Genomic DNA, 18668 nt, shown 5'->3' with positions numbered 1-18668 from the left:
ATAAGCATCACCTTTTCTCTTTTGAAGGAATCTTTCCTGGCTGGCTTGGTGGGACAAGTGCACTTTTGGGCTTCCCTCATGGCTCAGTTGGTAAAGAATCTGCCTGCAATGCGGGAGACCTGGGTTTGATCTCTTGGTTGGGAAGATCCCCTGGAGAAGGGAAAGGCTACCCACTCCAGTATTCTGGCCTGGAGAATTCCACGGACTGTATAGTCCATGGGGTCACAAAGAGTGTCAGACATGACTGAGTGACTTTCACTTTCTTTCACTTGTGTGTTTATGAAAACTATGTTACATAATACCAAAAAAAGTCCCTTTTCATCTTCTACCATTCAGGGATGACTATCGTGTATCCTTTCAGGATTGTTTTGTTTTTGCTGCTGTTGTTAGGATTTGGGGTTTTATTTGTGGGGAGGAGGTCTCTATTGTGTTATATGCACTATAAAAGTTTCAGTAAAAAACCTTTTATTTGTGGAAAGTTACTACATTGGTTTTGAAACAAGGTGAATCACTGGGGATCCTAGTGGAGAAAATATAATGAAAAGTGTAATATAAAAATTCCTCTGAAGTATTTTTTTCCATTTCTGTATGTGGCAGAGGAAGCAATCTTTTGAACTTTGATTAAATTCAGATCAGGTAGTTTCTTTGATCTTGTTCAAGATATTTATGTTATATTATAAGTGACTTTAACAACGTATTATATTACTTTTCCTATAATCTTGGCCTTCATTCCAGGATGGCATTAACTCCCTCTAGGTTTTAGAAATCCAGGATTTCCCATTTTGATAGAAAAATGGGATATTGAAAACATCTGTTGTAGTGTTACATCTGCCGTAGTGTTCTGAAGCTATAAATTTGAGTTGTGAACAGGCTAATAAACAGATATGACAAAAGATCAGAATCAGATTAATGCATGACTTTTAAAAATCCCCACTGAATATTGAAACTTTTGCTTCTGAAAATTAAAACCTCTGCCTAGCAAGTGTTTGTTTGAAAACCATGGGCTGATTTTCTACATCTAAAATCATTCTAACATTTTCTCTAGAGCAAAACATGATGAAAGGCAGGGCTGTCCTGGACACCAGCCAAAGAATTTCGTCTCTAAGGAATCCAAAGCCCTTGATATAAGGCAGCTCCATCCTTGTGAAATGGGAGGGTCATAACATTCAAAATTCCTATTGTAATTAGCTCAGCTCTTGTTCTGTTGCAGTTCAAAATACTTTATTTGCAACTGTGATTCGTTGATAACTGGGGTGCTGCTGCTGCTGCTGCTAAGTCGCTTCAGTCATCTCTGATTCTGTGCGACCCCATAGACAGCAGCCCACCAGGCTCCCCCATCCCTGGGATTCTCCAGGCAAGAACACCAGAGTGAAAAGTGAAAGTGAAGTCGCTCAGTCGTGTCTGACTCTTAGCGACCTCATGGACTGCAGCCTACCAGGCTCCTCTATCCATGAGATTTTCCAGGCAAGAGTACTGGAGTGGGGTGCCATTGCCTTCTCCAGATAACTGGGGTGGTGAGGACCAAATATGAATAAGAGGTTCTTTAAGTGGGCCTTGGCCACAACGAAGCCATTTCTGTATATGTGAGATTCTCACTTGGTAAACTGGCAGCCTTAATGCTTGAAAAATGTTATCCACGAAGAAAAGCAATCTCAGTGAAGTAAAAATAATGGATGTTTACATTTGTTGGGAGACTTCCTTCTGGGGTTGACTCCTCTAAGGGCATTCTGGATATGCCAAGCCAACCTGTCCTGCTAAACAGGAACTGAAGGGAGAGTCTGTCCATTATAAGACCTGCTCTAAAATTTTGCCCTACATGAGCCTGGCATCAGGTTTGGTTTGTGAGTTCTTTGGGCATGCCCCTCTGGACCAGACTGATCAAAGTCTTAAGATAGGCCAGTGTTGCCTCAAGTGGTTATGTCCTCGATGGGCTCCCTGCCAAGTTCTAAGTCCAGCTTTCACTCTGCTTACCTTATTGGGTGCCCTGGTGAAAGGACTGCATCAGCCCAGGAGAATTGGACTTTTTAATTTTTTTGGAAACTTCTTGGCTGTGCCATGAGGCATGTGGGATCTTAGTTCCCTGAGCAGGGAACAAACCCACAGCTCCTGCATTAGGAAGCACTGGACCATGGAGGACGTCCTGAGAAATAAATGGTCTTTTTAATTCACAGAAAGGCATTGTCAGCTTTCCAAGAACATGAATTGGTAAGCATGAGAGCCTGGAAAGGTCACTTTACTAACTTAGGCAGCGCTGGACCACATACTGAACTGAGAAGGGTTCCCAACTGAGTTCTCCATATTTGAAAAGCAGGAGAATCAGAGCAAAGACTGGATCACTTTTTAATTAATCAGACCCTCCGAGCATCATCTCAGCTGCTTAATAAAATATGGAGCAAAAAGTGGTAACCCCTAAGTGAATGTCATTTAGTCCATCATAAATGCAGGAAACATTTGCTGAACATGCAATTTTATTGCATATTATTTTAGATGCTGATAATAGAAGAGTAATTAATCAGGCTCCTGGTCCTCCTGCAATCCACAGTTTAGCATTTGTGTTTAAAGGGATACCTGACACCATAGAGCCATGTCCTCAGATTCGAAACACTCAGCTTTGGAACACTACCCTTTGTGTATGCTCATTTCCTCTGTTCTTTGCCATCAACCGTTTCTGAGCAAACAGTCCAGGAATCTGACTGGGTGCTGTTGAATTAAAAAGTCCCTGATTCTCACAGATGACTCTTCTTTAGGAAATTGTTCCTATACCTCTGGATAGTTTTCTGCTTTAAGTTGCTTATTCATTGATTAGGCAATCAAGGAATGGTAAGGCTTACTAGGAGTCCATATATTGAAAACTTAGAGCTCTAACAAGATATGGTGTTTTTTAGGTTCTCATTCTTTTATGAGAACGTGGAAGAATATGTCCTTATATATGAGGACAAAATTAACTTGCTTAATCCTTGAGGCTGCACATGCTAAATTAGTTTTGTGCCGCTACTGTTGGATGATGGTAATTATGGGGATTAATTAACCTTTATTAATCAATGGTGCCACCTGGTGGCCGGAAAGTACATTTTGTGGTGCCCATGCAGACCTCACCAGCCTGTTTTTCTTTGACATAAATAACTTCAATAGTATTTGAGGTATTTTTATTACTGAAGTTTTGAAAAATGCTTTGCTTGGTTTGTTGAAAACAAGAAAGTCATGGAATACTATAAATCCAACATGGCAAATCGAAATGACTCCTGTGTTCTCATTTTTAAAATGATCTCCGTCAGGATCAGTTCAGTTCAGTTGCTCAGTCATGTCCAACTCTTTGCAACTCCATGGACTGCAACACACCAGGCTTCCCTGTCCATCACCAACTCCTGGAGCTTACTCAAATTCATGTCCATTGAGTCGATGATGCCATCCAACCATCTCATCCTCTGTCGTCCCCTTCTCCTCCCGTCTTCAATCTATCCCAGCATCAGGGTCTTTTCAAATGAGTCAGTTATTCGCATCAGGTGGCAGCAGGATACTAGGACCTAAATGATACGTAGTGAACAATTCCATATGACCAATGCAGGCGTGTCTGTCTCGTCTCCCTTCCTGGGTTTCACCTGGGTTATGACACTCACTGGGACAGCTGGTGATTTCATTGCTCCTTCCGTCTGACTCAGAGGGTGATCAGTCTCCTGCTCATTCTGTAGTTAGGGCATGGAGTGATTCTTAACTGAGGGGCTCATGGTTGGGTCTTCCTAGAAAAGGTAAAAGTTCTCAAAAGGAAGATGTACTGCAATGAGATAATCTGAAAATACGGATGAATACATTAGAAGTTGAAATTCTAAAATTCACTTTTGGAAAGCTGAATTTTGAAAGTTGAATTTTAAGTTGTTGTTTTTTTTAATTGGCAAGGAAAGTAAACCTAACCCCATTATCTCCTTGATTAATAGTATGATTTTGCAATAGCTTTGTGGTGGGGTTTTTGCTCAGCCAATCTGTGTCTTTCCACTTTGTTCCTAAAAGTTTAGGTTGGCGAGCAGTAGCTGAACTTGAGTACAAGGGAAGAAAATGCAACTCAGAAACTTATCAGGCTTAGCATAGTGATTCTGAGGTCAGGATTTCCTAATATGGACAACCTCCAGTGACCTCTTTTGGTTTAAAGAAATGTCTCAGTTTGCATGGATATGTTTCTGTATTAAAGAACAAGAATCAAAGACAAAATAGGAACTTGCTGTGAATCTGATGCTTAGGTAAATCTGCTTTCATTTCTGCACTCTTCTGCTCCCCAGGCTTAAAGGAACATCCCTTTTGATTAATGAGGTAGCCTAAAAAGAGTGTCGTTTTCTTCCTAACCCTGTCACTCTCATGGAAAAGTTAAATATTTGAATTCACAAAAGATGACTTATACAGGGAATGCATTCTGAGTGGGGTCAGAGTGAGATTAAATTCATTTTTCATCCCTGGATGAGGCTAAGTATAGTGTACGGTCAATATATTTTGTTAGTTTTGGAGATTTTCTTATTTGATTGGAAGAATGCTCTCCAGTGTGTGTTCGGATTAGTTTTGGGTCTAAGTTGCTTGTGATGGCCTCTGGCGACATAGAAACTCTGCTGTGGCTCACAGAAGCTTAATGCCGTCTCCCACAGCATCTCACCATGACTTCCTGCCAGGGCTGCGTAGTTACAGTGTGCATGTCTAGACTCACACAGGTCCTTAGATCAGTGTCTCAAAGAAGTATAGTTTCAACAGTTGGGTGTGTATGTTTATGTCATCTGTTAAGTTTGAAAAGCTGGCAATGTGCAAGTTTCTCTTTGTGCCTTTTTGAGCATGACTTCATAAAGCCATGGGATGAAATTATATTTGTTCCATAATATTGCTAAATGGAGATTGCATGGTACTAACTCACTTCAGTCGTGTCTGACTCTTTGCAACCCCATGGACTGTAGCCTGCCAGGCTCCTCTGTTCATGGGACTCTCCAAGCCAGATTATTGGAGTGGGTTACCATACCCTCCTCCAGGAGATCTTCCTGACTCAGGGGTCAAAACTGCATCTCTTACGTCTCCTGGGTTGGCAGGCGTGTTCATTACCACTAGCGCCCACCTGGGGGGCGCAAGTGGTGTGATGGTCTCTGGCAAGATAGAACCTGTGTTGTGGCTCACAGAGGCTTAATGTCATCTACAGTATCTCGTAGTGGAGACTGGATCTGATAAAATGCATTCAGTCTTTTGATATGCCTTTCCTCTTTCCATTTCCCAGCTCCCACAGGAATTAGGATTGATTTTAGCTTTTATTGCCTTTTACCCACTAAGACAAAATCCTATATGAAAAAAATCATTTTTAAAAAATTCATTAAGTATTTCTTGTCCCTTGTATGCCAAGTCTCTGGCGAAGTGGTATGAGAGATAGAAAGATGATATCAGATGTGGGCAGGCCCTGCCCACAAGGAGCCTTGAATCTAATGAAAAACAAAATGATAGAAGGCATACAGTGAGTAACTGCTGTGTTACGTATTATTCAAAGGGAACGAATAGTTCTTTCAAATGGAAAGTTTGGTAGGGGAGGAGCAATTTGAGATGAGCCTTGATGAATTATGAGTAGAATTTTTATATGCAGAGACAGAGAAAGGATTCAGAAGAATAGCGCATTAAAGACAAAAGGTATAGAGCCAGGGAACACACAGGAAGTGTTTAAGAAATTGTGCAGAATCAAACTTTAATAAGAACAAAGGGCTGGCGTAAGGCAGTAGCAAGAAAGAAAATCAGAACAGTCAGCAGGGACCACGTAGTGGGGTCTTGAAATTATAGGAAATGGGATTTGTTTTAATTTGATAGTTAAGTCATCTAGCATTTCTCAACTGGAAGTGTCACTTTGAAATCCAGCAATGTTCCTTGGTGTTAAAGACAAATTAAATATAACCTATTGCCTTAATTTATTTTGTGTTGCAAGAGCTGCCGTGTACCATGTTGCTCATTTACAGACCATCTTCATCTGGACCAGGGTTTCTTCACTGCAGCCCTGTTGACAGTGTCCTAAAGTTGACATTAGGACAATCCTGTGCATTTGGAAGATGTGAAGGCGGCATCTCTGGCCTCTAACCCCTCAATGCCAGCGGTGTCCCCTTTCACCCAGTTGTGATAATCAGAAATATCTTCAGTCATTTTCAAATGTTTTGGGAGGGGGGTGGGGGGCAAAGTTGCCCCCGTTTGAGAACCACTGGTCTAGACACACATATTGCATTTTTTTGGTATGTATTCTGGGCATTATTAGACTCTTAAGATTGATGAATCTGAGTCCCTTAGGCATTCAATTTATTAATGCTTGAATTTTGGAACTAGACATACATCTGATCTTGGGATTTACTGTGTTGGAGTAAAAGTGTTGAGCTGGAGACCTGGATTCTGATCTTGGCTCTGCCACAAAGAGGTGGGATTACTTGGGTGAGACATGTCCTCAGTAGCCCAATTACTCATCTCTAAAATCACCAGTGCAACCTCTAGGCTCTTTCTTAGCTCTGATTCTGTGTCCTGATTTCAAATTGACCCCAGGGCTTTAGTCTTTCATTTTTAGAAAGTTAGCACAACCAGAATGAATGTGTATATTAACCAATAAGGCTGACTAATAAGGCTGACTGATTTTTTTTTCCTTAGTACTTCAGTGTACTAAATACTGTGTATATATATATATTTTTTTTTATTTTTATTTTTTTCCTTTTCTAGATTATTTGAAAAATCTCTTAGAAGACTCTGGAGATTACAGAGACACTCAAGGTAAATGATTCCTGTGGTCTCATGTGTTAGAAGTTTTTATGTTACATTCATTTGGACCTAGAAAGTAAAAATGTAACAAAACCCATATACAAAACTGTGTTTTATTCATAACAAGCCTTTTTAAACTCTGTTTTGGGCAAATGAAGATAGAGCTAGATAAAGTGTTAGTGGCCTGGAAGCAGGTGAAATTATAGGGACCAAAGATGCCCATGGCCAGGCAGCCGTGAGAGCCAGCCCCCTAAAAGGGTGGTCCCAGCATGCTGTGTGGTCAGGAAGCTTCATCCTCCTGGGCTCAGTCTGTCTGTGCCAGGGTGCATTCACCTTCACTAAATGTCCACCAGCTTTCAAAAGCAGAGATTGAACCAATTGATCTGCAACGTCCTTTCAGGATTTAAAATCATGAGTCCATGAAGTGACCAAACAGTACAAATTAGAGGTAAGGTCTAAAATAATCTATTACTCTGGGGCTGTTTAAAGATGGGCATTAGCTTTGTCATCCTTCCACTCCTTACCCCAATAGTACATATGGGGAATAGTCTAGTACAGTACAAGGGATTCATTGATATTCTTGGGATAATCCACTGTGTGTGTGTGTGTGTGTGTGTGTGTGTGTGTGTGCACGCGCACGCGTATGCACGCAAGTATGTCTGTCTGTCTCTCTCTCTCTCTGTCTTTCACACACACACACAAGGATTTAATTCCATTTGGGATAGTAGTGTTTTTTTCTATTTACTCCCAAACTACCTCTTTTAAATGTCATCGGTATATCCCTGGTTCTAATCTACAGAAACACCCTAGACAAATCCATCTCCACTCCATTCATCTTATGAATTTTGATCACATTCTTGTGCATCGTCCTTTACATTATCAGATTACGAAGCTAAAAGGTCTTTAACCCATTCTGTAGAGACTCTTGTTCATTCTATTAGTCATTTTACTTCTTTTTCTCTAACATTTTCTATTCACAAGTGTTATGCTTTCAAGGGTGCTTTTTTAAAGGAAGAGATTGGAGTGGGGGATAGAACATGCTTCTTGTCTTTGGTGAACATGATTTAGTTGAAGAAGGACGTCTGTGATACCCTTCAGGTAAAGAACAAAGCAGATAGCTTTAAAGTAAGAATGCGCTGAGCAGTATAGAATCATTTGAAAGAGGGAACAAAGTGTGAGAATTGAAGAGGCAGAGTTCTACTTAGAGGAAGGAGGAACCAGAGATGAATTGACTGGAGATGGTGGACGAGAGGAAGAATGGACATCAGGAAGATAAATATTTTAGACAGATTTGAACAGATCAGGCCTCAAGAAAACATCTGTCCCAGGGCTTCTGCCTTCAAAGAAAGTGCATTGTTAGGTCCATTTTGCCAGTAAAACAGAGGCAGGGCAGAGATTAAGGAGCTTGTTTAAAGGAAATTACACATTTCTGCAAAGACATGGCTTAGAATAAGCAGTGAATGGTGACATGTTCTATATGGCCAGAGGCAGTGCAGTGCAGTGATGAGATTGCCCAAGGGCAAGAGAAAATGAGGCTGTTGATAATATAGCTTTGGAAGGTGAGCGGAAGAGTTAAAGGGACAGAGTCACACAGGGCCTTGTAAAGGGATGACATGGGAAGAGTAGGGTTGCAGAATGGGTGGGAGAAGTCAGAGCCTGGAGGCCAGGTGACCAAATAGCAGCAGCTTTAGTACTTCATCCATTCATTAAATCTTCAAACCTTTGTCCCTGTCCACTGGGAGTTCAAGCAGGTCAGAAAGCAGGGAATGTGTCTAGCCTCTCCTCTTGATATCTTCCATGATGAGCGCCAACTGCAGTAAATTCCAATATGTGGTTGGAATCTGTATAAGAAGATACTGCTTTCCATGAACAAAGGTGATGATAACACATTTATTTTTGGTTGCACTGGGTCTTCGTTGCTGTGAGTGGGCTTTCTCTGGTTGCAGTGAGCAGAGCTACTCTTCGTTGCGAAGAGCAGGCCACTCATCGTGGTGGCTTCTCTTCTTGCAGAGTACAGGCTCTAGGCGCGCAGGCTTCAGTGGCTGCAGTATATGGGGTCAGTAGTGGTGCCGCACAGGCTTAGCTGCTTCACGCACGTGGAATCGTCCCAGATCAGGGATCGAACCCATGTTCCCCGCATTAGCAGGTGGATTCTCATCCACTGTACTGCCAGGAAAGCCCCATAATATATTTAAAGGCTACAGAAACCTCCAGGGTCGATACCAGAAAGAGTATCCCTTAGAAGGTATAGTTAGTCCCTCAGTCATGTCCAACTCTTTGTGACTCCGTGGACTGTAGCCCAGCAGCCTCCTCTGTCCATGGAATTATCTAGGCAAGAATACCGGAGTGGGTAGCCATTCCCTTCTCCAGGGGATCTTTCCAATCCGTGGATCAAACCTGGATCTCCTGCAGATTACCAGCAGATTCTTAGCATCTGAGCCATCAGGGAATCCCAGTAGGTATAGTAGCTGGTCCAAAAAAAAAACTCAAACCTTTTCCAGAAATCGATTTAAAAAAATAATCCTTTCATTGACAGTTACTGTCACTGGCACACCAGGCTCAGGAGAGTATGCTTCCCTCTCGAACACTCTGCCAGTTTTTCTCTGTGGAAGTGCTGCTGTCCTATGGGAGAGCTTTCTTTGTGGGGATTGCTAATTAGCATTGCAGGATATTTAACATCCCCGGCTCCTTCCCAGGAAGGGCCACTGGACCTTCCCATCTTTGTGACAAACAGAAGTTATCTTACACATATCCAGGCATTCCCTAGGGGAACACTGCTGTCTTGTATTGAGAACAGCCATGGCCCAAAAGGAGACAAGGGACACATTTTCCTTTATATGTATAATGAAGATGGTAAGACTGAGTGAGACATTCAGAAACATTTGATATAAGGCAAAAAGTTAATAAAAAGAATAAAACACAGGTGAGGCTCAGTAACCCAACTCACAAAATAATGTGTGTAATTTCCTAAGATACAGTAGGCTTCCATGTGGCATTTTTCCCTCTTGGGATCAGACTAAGAGAAGACAGCTAAGCCCTGACCTTCTTAAATCGAAGGTTCTCATAATTCTGGTTTCCTATCCCAGGATCCTCGTCTGTCAAGGCAGTTTATCCTGGAATGGTCCTCAGCTTCCAGTTAAATCCTATTCATATCCTTGTGGTCTCCAACAGCTCAAATCTCAGTGCAAAACAATCCTGACTCCCTGCTGCTGATATGCATGGTCTATAATGTGTCTTTTTTGGTTTTGGCCAGACTGCATGGTTATCAGTTCTTGGCTCCCTGATCAGAGGTTGAACCCGTACTCCCTGCAATGGCAGTCCTAACCATTGGGCTGCCAGGGAATTCCCTATAATGTGTCTTCAGAGTCTGTCTTTGGCTCATTTCTTTTCATAAGTACTGTTTTTGCCTGTTTCCCCTTGGTTTTGCTCTCATCGAACTTCACCATGTATATTTCTGCCCACGCGCAGTTAACTGAGCTCTTCCACTAGCCATCTTGTTACCTGGAATTGGTCAATGTTGCATTTCATTGGTAATGATGTTGATCAAATGCCCCTTCTGTTCCTACGTGTTTTAGATGCCCTTGCTATTGTTATAGAGGTAGCCAACCACGCCAATGACACCATGAAGCAAGGAGTAAGTATCTTCATTTCAGTGGCTGTTGTACTGTTGTGCCTGGGAGCTCATGCCTTCATATGCTCTGTATTCTCTTTCTGTAGGACAACTTCCAGAAACTTATGCAAATTCAGTACAGCTTAAATGGACACCATGAAATAGTTCAGCCTGGACGGGTGAGTGTTTTAGATTGCCTTTGACAAGCTTAATACAATGGATTTAGTCACCATTTGTAACTATTTTCATTTGAGTTATGAAAATAGGTTTTTTGTTATTGTTAGTCTTCAGTGACCCAATCTGGATTAACTGCCTTCATTCTATCCTTTAAAAACATGCATGATTTAAGTCACTGTAACAAGAAGTCCAATTCAATTAGGAGAATGGCAATGGACCCCACAGAGTATCTGATTAAATAGGATCATTTTATTGTGTAATCCTAGCTGACCTCACACAGCGTTAAAGACAATTTCATTTCAAATCTTCAATGTAAGAGTGAATTTTGAGAGGAGGGGAAAATTATTGGTGTTCTGATGCTCTTCCTGGAGCACAAAAGTGGCTGAGGGAATGAATTCAGGAAATTTACAAAGTGCAATTGTCAGGATGTTGGCTCAGCCTCGGGATAAAGTACACACTCAGTCAGTTACATTTTAGATCACATGGTACCCCTGGGGTCAATATTGGCTTTATAGAATTCTGCTGGCTTATTCAATTCCTAAATGACTTTAAGGGTTTTAAAAGAAACCATGGCTGTAAAAAGCCACAAGGAAACTATGCTACCCAGCCTCCACACAAAAAATCTGGGTAAAGAAGGTTGAAAAGGAAATTACATGTATACATATATTGTAGTTGTGATGGTACTAAATGGGCGTTCGTTTGGATGAATCAGGTTTTTCTCAAAGAAGGAATTCTGATGAAGCTGTCTCGGAAAGTCATGCAGCCCCGAATGTTTTTCCTGGTAAGTGGCCATGTGTGTTGCTGTTGAACCCAAGGCAGGGGTAATTGCTTAGGGAAAGGAGACCTCTGTTCAGGCCAGATAAGCTTGGCACATTCAAATAGCAGTTTTAGTGGGATCTTTGACTGTCTGGAGTGCTTATTTGCATGTCAAGTATAGGAAACAAAGTCTTGTATGGTGCATAAGTAGAAATTTACTTCCTTTTTGAATCTAGTTTATTTCATGTCTGATTTGGAAAAATTGATTCTGTCGGTGTTTTGTTTTGGCAAATTATAGTTCCTTAGTGGGATTTAGAATTCAGAAAATGTCAAATTTCTTATAGAACTCAGAAAGCGCATTTTCCAGAAATGGCCTTCTAGTGATATACTAATAGAACATCCTAGGTGGTTCTGATTTTATAAGCAGAATCTAAGTATTTTATTGAGAGAGTTTGAAGCAAAGAGGTAATTTTGTTCCTTTATTCCTGTGTCTTACCAGTATCTTTGTAGATAAAATTTCTTGCTTTACTTTGTCCTATGAAATGTTTCTACTTTCAGTTTAATGATGCCCTGTTGTATACAACACCAGTGCAGTCTGGGATGTACAAACTGAACAACATGCTATCATTGGCTGGAATGAAGGTCTGTGCATCTGTTAGAAGATATATATATATATTTTAACCCAGATGTATTTAGAGAAAAATCCCTACAATGATAATTTTCTCATAATCCTTCTCTCTCCTGTCTCCATGTGTTCCTGTTCATGTGTTCACGTATTCATTTTTTCCCTCGTATATTAATTTAGTTACAAGATATTTCCTGAGAACTGCTATAAACAAAACATGTTAATGACTTAGTGAAAAATACAAAGATGAATTGAAGCAGGATTCTTTTGTCTCCACCTTTGCTCTAAACCCCCATGAGTTTAGCAACTAGTGGGGAAGCAAATACACAGCATATCAATACCTATAAAATAGATGGTAATAAATAATCACTGTAAAGGCACAAAGTTTGTGGGAGCTCAGAAAATAAAGAACGTGTAGCTTTTCATGGGACATGGTGGAGGGATAGTTGGCAGTGAGAAAAGAGTGAGACTTGAGGAAGTCTTTTTGGAGGAAGAGCCAAGAATCTTAACAGAGTACGTCACATCTGGCCACACTGAGATGTGGCGAAAGGCAGTCTTGGAAGAGGGAATAGGGTGAGCAAAGGCCTGAAGATGGGAAAGTTGGGCCTATGAGTATGTGGGTGTTTACATTCTTCTGGAGCAGATGAGGGAGAGTATTGGGCAGTTTTAACTGCACATCAGAGATGAGGTTTTCCATAGGAAATGTCTGCTCAGTTCGTTTTGCTTTCTTCCAGGTCAGAAAACCCACCCAAGAAGCATATCAGAATGAACTTAAGATCGAAAGTGTAGAACGTTCCTTCATCCTCTCAGCCAGGTACATTTTACAAATACATATAAACATTTGCCAGTATTACAGGCTCAGATACCTGCAACATTTTTCACATTAAGGTTAACAACTAGACTTATTTTTCCCCCTTCTCTTCTCTCCTAATACCATACAGTTTACTTTTTCTTTTTTAAATTTATTTTTATTAATTTATTTGACAGCGCCAGGTCTTCATTGCAGCATGTGGGATCTAGTTCCCTTACCAGAGGAACGAGATCCCAGCCCCTCAGCATTAGGAACGAGGAGTCTTAGCCACTGGACCATCAGGGAGTCCCCCATGCAGTTTACTCTTGATTTACCGTGTAGGGGGAATGTCTGAGAGCTGATACAGTAGGATGCTGGAAGCACAAATATTAAAATGTCCCTCTGAATGGAGTAATAATGCTAAAAAGTGCTTTGCCAATCATTGTTTTTGAAGTGGGTATTTCAAATCCTTCTACAGTGATATGCAATGTTTTTTAAAACATCTAACGCTTTATATTTTACAAGGAAGTTTTCATGTAACATTCCAAGGTCATAACAAATCTATTGAGGTAGGTGTCATAAAAGTGAGGAAGACCAAGTTACAGAAAAATTGAGTTGTCCATTGCTGGCAAAGTCAGGATATGAACAGAACTTTTTGTGGTTTTAATTCTGTTGTTATTTTCATACCACTTTGCCTCCAATAGAAACCTACAGTGATTTACGTGTACTGCAAAATATAAGACCATAATGTAAATCAAGTGCTGAGGAAACCTGAAACTGTATGACTCATACAGGTACATTATTCAGGTTTGGCTAGGTGCCAGGAGTGGCTGTCTGGCAGGATTTGACTGGTGAAGGGAAAGACACCAACAGCTCTAGCTTGCTCGACTGCCAGATCTGGATAACAAGTCTGGGTGGCTCTCAGACTTCGCCCCTGATGTAATCAAAATAGCAGCAAACCCTTACATGGTGCTTACTCTGTGCTCGGGACTATCCTGAGTACTTTCTGTGTATTAATTCATTAAATCTTCACAATAACTTTTTTAGGTGAGTTACTACTATTATACCCATTTTATGGTGAAAAAAGTCAACCAGCTATTAAGTAGCAGAGCCAGTGGAGCTGAAATTTGGATCTGACACTAAAATTCATTCTTTTAACTGTTCTAATGTTGCCTATGTCCGTGGATGTCAAGGCCTCAGACCAAATGTGCCAGCTTCCCAAATGAGACCACAGGAGCAGCTCCCTGGGTCATGTCACTCTTCTGAAATAGAATGGCCACTGCTGTCTGATACTAAATCTCAGGATGCCAGGAGAAGACAAACTCTTGTATTCCGGGTTTGTCACGTGCTTCCCAGATACTGGCTAGAGCAAGCAGAGCTCTGTCAAGGGAGGGAGTACTTGAAGCATCCTCCAGATCAGTATTTAAAATGTGAAAGTAGGGGACTTGCCTGGTTGCTCAGTGGTTAGGACTCCATGCTTTCACTGCCCAGGGCCCAGGTTCAATACCTGGTCGGGGATCTAAGATCCCATGAGCCGAGCCGTGCAGCCAAATTTTTTTTTTTTTTTTTAAGAAAGTGAGAAAAAAGTTTGATCACCTGAAACTATGTGATTTTTCCCCTTTCTTTTCTTTCTTTCTTGAATTAGCACAAAAAATGCAAAGAATATCAAGTTCTGGTATATCAGGTTCCTGGTGAATACTTCAGCTTGGTTCTTAAAATCAAGAAATTTATTTTCAAAGATCCAAAGAGGAAATGCTTATAGGGAAGTTAAGTTTTCAATTGTTCTTAAGTTTTCTAACTAAAATGTGCTTTGATAAGCATTCTGTTTATTAAAAATTAAACAATTCAGAAAATGATGGTCAGTCTTTCTTTCTTTGGTTGCCTATCAGTTATATATCTAGATTATGTGTGTTTTTATCAGATCTGGCTCCTAGAATGATCTAGTAAGATCACTGAATTTTTAAGTGTGATGGGAAACTATCCGAAGGTTTTAAGCCAAGAATTGGTGTGACCTCATTTTTCGTTTTTAAAAAAGCACACTATCTGCTCTGTAGATAACAGGCCACCAGAGGCTAGAGTAAAAGTTAGAAGACCGGATAGGAGGCTGTCGATAGTGAGGTCTGGACTATGGTTAGTCTGAGGTCTGGCCTTCAGTTAGATTTGATGGAGAAAGGGCAGTTAGGGATAGCCTCCCTCAGGTCCTGTGTCTGTTGAGGTATGAAGGGTAAGTAGGAGTTAGATAGCTTGGCAAAGACAAAAAGAGGGGGCTCTTAGCCACTGGGAGTGGTGGGAACGAAGATCCTGAGGTGGAGCAGGCGGCGTGGCGTGTTCAAAGAACTGAAAAGCCACTGTGTCTTGAACATAGCAAATGAGAGGGAGAGTGAGCCGAGATAAACCTGAAGGGACAGGGAGAAAAATTATGCAGAACTGTCTTGTGGATTTTGGTCTTTAGCCTAAGAGCCACAGGAAACCACTGGGGGGTTTATACAAAGGAATGATGTGATCATATTGGCATTTTAAAAAGAATATCTGGTTACTCTGTGGAGAATAGTTTGAGAGGGAACTGAAGGCGGTGAGTAGTGGGACATAGGAAATGAGAGAGGCAGTAAGATTGAGTCTTTAGCTTGGACAGTGTATCAGGTTGCTGTGATAGGTAACTAGGAGCTTTGGGGAGAAATCAGGAATTGAGGTTCAGAGTGGGAGATCCCCTGGGGAAGGAAACGGTAACCTGCTCCAGTATTCTTGCCTGGAAAATGCCATGGACAGAGGAGCCTGGAACTGGTGGGCTCCAGTTCATGGGGTCTCAAAGAGTCAGGCGCGACTGAGCAGAGGCACACAGGTGCATATTGAGTGAGTTGCCTATAAGTCATCAGCCAGCACAGAGGTAGTTTATGCCAGGAGCTGGATGTCAGAAGGGAGACTGGACTGGAGGCATGTCTTGGGGAGTCATCAGTTTAGAGGTGCTGACCGAAGGCAGCAGACTGACTGGGAGTGCGCAGGGAGACCCCAGAGTCCCCTGGTTAGATCCTGTGATTCTTCCAGTCGCACATTAGTCATCGCCTCTGCAAAGCCTCCTCTGCTACCCAAATAAGGTAGTTTACTGTTTCTGCGTTACTTATCTACTTTACCCGTACTGTATTGTACGGTGATTACTTGTTCTTAGGACTCACCTCAGTTGGGTGTCAGCACTTGGAAGTCAAGGGTACTCTTGTGCCCGATTCACAGCATTATGCCTGGGCCATAGGAGGCTCCCAGTAAATGTTATTCAAGTGAACTGAAATGGTGGGGCGTTTGGACCCCAGAGTAGCATCCCACAGTTAACACAAGAAGGCCATGGTGTGTCAGGTCGAGCACCCAGAAATCCCTTCTATTGGAGAATTTTTTCCCTTAGAAATTCTTTCCAGTCAGTGGTGAAAAGGTGCTTGGTTGATGCAAATTTGCTTTCTGGTAGTGTCCACATCCCATAAAGAAAAGAATACTTGTCTTAACTGTGTTTTCATAGGAGGAAGATGCTGATTCTTCTTTTAACCATGTCACAAAAGCAGGGCTAGAATGTCTGCACTTGATGCTCGAGGCAAATGTGTGTGGTCTCTGAGACGTGTTTTATCAAGAGCTGATAAACATTGTTTTGGCAGAAGCCCACACAAGAAAAAGCCAGGAATAACCGAATGAAAGAACAGCATATGTGACATGATTTGCAGTCGAATCACATTCCACATGCTCCCAGGGCTCCAGAAAAATCAGACAGCAATCCTCACATTAGCCATCTGTCTCTCTGCTTTCTGTTACCTTTTCCAGTGAAAAGTTGGGGAAGGAGAGAAGGCGGGGGCACAGTAATATTTTATGAATGTTTACCCAGAACCTGGGCCCGTATTCTCATAGCACAACTCTTCAGAGGACAGGAACAAGGGCTAGAGATGGCCTGGTGGTGAAGGGTTCTCTCCTTAGCCACACCTGGGTCTGATACCAAGTCACCATTTATTACAGCAGCCTGTTATCTAAGGCATCGCAAGTGACGCAGAGGTATAGAATCTGCCTGCCGATGCAAGAAATACAGGTTTGGTCCCTGGGTCGGGAAGATCCATTGGAAAGGAAACGGCAACCCATTCCAGTATTTTTGTCTGGAGAATCCTACGGACAGAGGAGCCTGGTGGGCTCCAGTTCATGGGGTCACAGAGAGTCAGACAGGACTGAGCACCTGAGCATCCTGAGCATCATATTATCTAAAGCAAGTTCACGTCTTCACATTGCTTTTCTGTAGATGGAGATGGGGTGTGAAATTGGGATTGGGGGGGAGAGAGATTCCTCTGAGGATATTTGCACAGAGAGCATTCAGCACAACTGGCTGATAATGTGGTCAATGTTAAATTAGCGGCAGCTAGTGGAACAGTGATGGTGGAATAGCAGAGGTAACTGAGGTGGGTTTGATTTGGTTTAGAGAGATAGGGGCTATTTCTATTTTATTTTGGTTATGATACATAATGAAACTTTGAAAAATACACTAGTTTTAAAATTTTGTTTGTAAACTGGATGCCTTCCTTTTAATATCTGTATGAGTGCATTTTCTAAATGGTACTGAAGCCATTTAGTTAGAAGGTTCATTTCTGAGAATGATTATGGTGGGGAAGGTTAAAGTATCTCCTTGATGTGCTCTGGGTTCATCAAAATATGCCTATTTGTATAATTTTTTATGATGGAATTTTTCCTTTTGAAGTCATTACTTAAAAGTTACGCACTTAGAATTAGAATGAGGACTACAACGAACCTGCATATTTGGTCACTAAGACTCAAAAAATTACCAAGGTTCTACCACAGATTTTCCTTTTTTCTAAAAGTACTTTAAAACAAATGGCAAATATCAGGTCATTTTACTCCTGCATACTTGAGTATGCTTCTCTTAAAAATAAGAAAACACACATTTTCTTACACAGTAACATTCCCATTATTATAATGGATTTTTATTATGATGCAGTTTTACATTTATTATTAAATTCTCTTTCTCTCTACAAAGACACACACACACACACACACACACACACACACACAATACCTAAAATGTGTCTCCCCTCCTGAGTTTGCAAAACAAAGGCACCGATATCGGTAATGATTCTGAGTCACCATAGAATTTTTTTAGAGGGCCTCTTTGCAAAAACATAGAACAAGAACGCATTTTTCTGAGCAGGCTGTCCCCCTATTTGGCCCATTTCTATTTATATCTGAGTCACACGCTTCCTGATGAACTGAGGGTAAGAACAGAAAATGTGATGGACTTAATTGGTAGAGGAGCCCTAATAACCACTGAAGGCTCTCTACCTTATTAACCACGCCTTCAGCTTCTGTTTATGACACCAAAACTATGTTTCCTTTACTCTAGTGCCCTTTCTAGAGTATTTAGTAACCTAAAAATATTTAGTATTCTGTGTTGTAAATTTGGATTTGAAACTTGATTCCTTGGAATATTTTTAAAGCTAGGATTATATCTCAGGAAGCTCCTTGGTTATATAAGTAATCACAATTATTAATTGCATGAATAGCCCTTAAATCGAACAAAAATACCTCCAAATTTAGGAGACTCAAAAGCCATTCAGTTTTAGAAAGTGATATCTTTGGAAAGAAGAAAAGTGTTGTGTTTGCTAAAATGCCATATGTTCTTTAAATGCCCGCTGGTTATTTGTGCCCAGAAACCTCCAAGTTGTTGCCTGTGACTCACATTGTTGGAGGGTGGTGGAATCTGTTGCCATGGCAGAAGGAAAAAAAGTAAGAAAAAGGCAAAGAATAAGAGCTGACATCTGGCTGATAGAACCTCTTTTGCCCCCAACAGTTCTGCCCCAGAAAGGGATGAATGGCTCGAAGCCATTTCCAGGTCAATAGAAGAGTATGCCAAGAAAAGAATCACATTCTGTCCTAGTCGGAGTCTTGATGAGGTATTGTCTTTTCCTTTGTGTGTTTTTTAAGTGCATTTCAAACCATTT

General features: G+C 41.3%; 1 protein-coding gene across 2 annotated transcripts in view; it reads left to right on the top strand.

Annotated features, from left to right (window-relative positions):
* Positions 1 to 18668, top strand: part of FGD6 (FYVE, RhoGEF and PH domain containing 6) — a 107782-nt gene that overhangs the window by 75698 nt on the left and 13416 nt on the right. For both annotated transcript variants that reach the window (XM_005679831.3, XM_005679832.3), the window contains exons 9-15: positions 6700 to 6750; positions 10314 to 10372; positions 10456 to 10527; positions 11238 to 11306; positions 11840 to 11923; positions 12641 to 12720; positions 18518 to 18620. In XM_005679831.3, coding sequence (XP_005679888.2) covers positions 6700 to 6750; positions 10314 to 10372; positions 10456 to 10527; positions 11238 to 11306; positions 11840 to 11923; positions 12641 to 12720; positions 18518 to 18620 — 518 coding nt within the window. The remainder of the gene's footprint in view (positions 1 to 6699; positions 6751 to 10313; positions 10373 to 10455; positions 10528 to 11237; positions 11307 to 11839; positions 11924 to 12640; positions 12721 to 18517; positions 18621 to 18668) is intronic.

This window comes from Capra hircus, chromosome 5 (assembly GCF_001704415.2).
Source record: "Capra hircus breed San Clemente chromosome 5, ASM170441v1, whole genome shotgun sequence".
Classification (NCBI taxonomy): Eukaryota; Metazoa; Chordata; class Mammalia; order Artiodactyla; family Bovidae; genus Capra; species Capra hircus.
Note: the sequence above shows the minus strand (reverse complement) of the source record. Positions and strands in the feature narration are given on the sequence as shown.